At 17.3% G+C, this 3,407-nt stretch overlaps 1 protein-coding gene across 1 annotated transcript; it reads left to right on the top strand.

Annotated features, from left to right (window-relative positions):
- Positions 1-149: 149 nt before the first annotated feature.
- Positions 150-3,184, top strand: PGSY75_0409300 (hypothetical protein; the record flags this gene model as incomplete). Its single annotated transcript, XM_018784159.1, has 3 exons — positions 150-2,765; positions 2,926-3,009; positions 3,110-3,184. The coding sequence occupies 3 exons, from the start codon at positions 150-152 to the stop codon at positions 3,182-3,184; spliced, it is 2,775 nt and encodes a 924-aa protein (XP_018643321.1).
- Between the last annotated feature and the right edge of the window lie 223 nt (positions 3,185-3,407).

The following is a 3,407-nucleotide window of genomic DNA, read 5'->3' as shown; positions in this document are numbered from 1 at the left end:
TATCCTATAATTTCTGTTTTTTTTTATGAAAAGTTCATATTATTTATATAAAACGAAATAATATAATATATATATATATATATATATATATATATGTTTAATTTATTTATTTTTTTTTGTCCTATTGAAGTTTCCAACTTTTATGCATAATGGAAATTTTGCCTGCTGGCTATTCAGACTTTCGAAAAAGAGAATATTGGAATAATTTTTTTCGAATAGTTGATAATAAAAATTTTGAGTGGTATGGAAGTTATGAGGATATAAAAAGTATTGTTTATGAATGTATAAAAAAAAGATTAAATTATAGTAATAATAAAAATGAGAATATAATAAATTCATGTGATGTAAATAAGAATTGTTTATTTATTAATACAGGGTGTGGTAATTCAAATATAAGTAATGAATTTTATGAAGATGGATTTAAATATATTATTAATATTGATTATTCTGAAGTTGTTCTTGAAAATATGAGAAAGAAATATGGAAAAAAAATGAAATTTTTTAATATTGATTTAAACAATAAAGAAGAATTTGATAACTTTTTAAAAAATATAAATAATGAATGGGATACTTATAATAATAATAATAATATAATATATGAAGATATAGATAGTTATAAAATTAATATGAATGAATCAAATGGTTATAATAATTCCACTTATCAGAAGAACATAAAAGATGATATATTTTATAATAAATATGATTATAAAATATTTTTTGATAAAGCTTTTTTAGATTCATATTTATCTTGTGAAAAAAATGAAGAAGATATTTGTAAAAAGAATGCACAAAATTATTTTTCTCATATATTTAAATATATGAATATAGGAGATTTATTTTTAATAGTTACCTTATCTCAATATTATATACTTAAAGAAATAATTAGAAATATATATAATCAAAATGTCAAATTAGAGATTTTTCCATTTGTAATAAAAAAACATACAAATGAATATACACTACATCCATTCCTTTTTGCTATTTATAAAACTGAAAATAATAAAACAAATGATTATTGTGCTCATTTTATAAATATACAAAATAATGATATTAAAGAAATATCTATATGGAAAATACCACAAGAAATTAGAAAAACAAGAGAAAATATCAATCTTAATATATTTAAAAAAGGAAAACGTATTATATTAGATATATATAATCAAAATACAAATTTATGTGATTATAATATTATTGTTTATGATTCAAATGTGGAACAAAAAAAATTTAAATATAATACTGTTATTATTGTTATACCTTCTGGATATGAATTTCATTCTTTATATTCTACTCCTGAAGGTAATGAAGAATTATCACAAAAGGCTCAATCGAAAAGATTACTTCTAGTAATGAAATCAACTTTTTTTTTTATGCAAAATAAAACAGATGAAAAGATTAATGTATGTAATGTTGATAATAAGAGAACCGATAGTATATTGCATGATGATTCTTATGATATGCCATTTATGTCTCCCATGAAAGATAATAATATGGATTCTAATAATATACATAATATACATAATAACATTCCTAATGTGTTGTATCAAAATAATCATTCAATTAATCTATTATTAAATTCTATAAAAAATGAATTGAAAAATATTTTAAACGAGTTGGCTCTTCCAGATTCTAAAGATTTTCCTATTATGGTTTTAAATGAAGATGTAAAAGATTGTAAAATAATATGTCAAGAAAAATCTAAATATTGTACTAGTATTATTATAAGAGATGTCTTAATTACAGATGAATTTTGGTCGGATCATTTTCATAATGATCAAAATGAAATGCAAAAATTAAAAAAAAATAATAAAAAAAATAATAAAAAAAATAATAATAATAATAATAATAATAATAATAATAATAAAAATAATAATATCAATGACAAACAGTTACAAGATAATACACAAAGGGGCAACCTGTTAAATAATAATATATGTGATGATAATATTTTATATAATAATAATGATGATGTTTATCCAAATGAGAAAAATTATATTGAATATAAAAAAATGGTAATGACATTAATAGAGAAGAATAAAAAGGATAAGAGAAAATATTTTGAAAATAAAGATATATATAAAAGACAAATGATATTTTCTTATGATCCTTTAACTGTTCAATCGGAATTAATATATACTTTAAAAAAAAATGAAGAAAAAAACATAAATAATGAAAATATATCATTTGAATATGTCCAATCAGCTAGCCAATATCATATAATTTTTTCTTGTAGTATATTTTTTGTAATTAATCCAAATATATTTTTAAATAATAAAAATATGAATATTAATATATGCATATTAGGAGGAGGTACTAATGTATTATCAAATATTATAAAAACTATATTACATGATTTTTATATACATTTTGATATTATAGAAATAGATGAAACAGTCAAAAAATTCTATTCTTTATTTTCTGATGAAAATTATAATAATGAAAGGCATATCATAAATTATATTATTCAAGATTCATATGATTACATAACAAATTGTACAGAAAAACAATTTTATGATATAATTTTTCTTGATATTAATAATTCACAAAATTCATATATAACAGTTGATGGATATAAATTATATATGACTTGTCCACATGTCAAATTTTTAAATAAGCATATTATTATTAATATTAAAAATATATTAAAAAAAGAAAATGGAATATTAGTAGTTAATTTATTAACAAGAGATAATAACGCAAGGACATATGTTTACAAATTTTTTAAGAATTTTTTTGTAACATTAATTAGTATATCATCAATTAATAAGGTAAAAAAAAATTATATTTTAATTTTTGACGTATATTAAATACCATACCAATAATATAAAAAATCAAAAGCATTCACAAATAAATAAATATATAAATATATATATATATATATATATATATTTATGTATATTATTTTATATATATATTTTTACTCCTTAGGAAATGAATGAAGTCTTAATATGCAGTGATAATATTATGACCCCCGAAAAAAATACAACTTTTCAATATAACCTGTTGTATATGGTACGTTCAAATGAAATAATAAATAAATAAATAAATATAAATATATATATATATATATATATATATATATACTCTTTATATATTTTTTTTCATTTTGTAGATTAAAAATTATTATTATAAGTGGTTCCTGAATTTTGACTTGGAGCAATTTATAAATAACATTAAAATAATATAAAATAAGAAATATGTAAACAAAAATGTGTAATAAAAATGAAATACCTTCCGTTAAAAAAAAAAAAAAAAAAAAAAAAAAAAAAAAAAAAAATATATTTATATATAAAAAAATAATAAGAATATGATGTAAAAATTATATAAATTATTTTTTTTTTTTTTTTTATTTTTTTTAATATTTTTATTTTATTTATTTATAAAATATTTTTATTAAAATTATAATAATT

This window comes from Plasmodium gaboni, chromosome 4 (assembly GCF_001602025.1).
Source record: "Plasmodium gaboni strain SY75 chromosome 4, whole genome shotgun sequence".
Taxonomy (NCBI): Eukaryota; Apicomplexa; class Aconoidasida; order Haemosporida; family Plasmodiidae; genus Plasmodium; species Plasmodium gaboni.
Note: the sequence above shows the minus strand (reverse complement) of the source record. Positions and strands in the feature narration are given on the sequence as shown.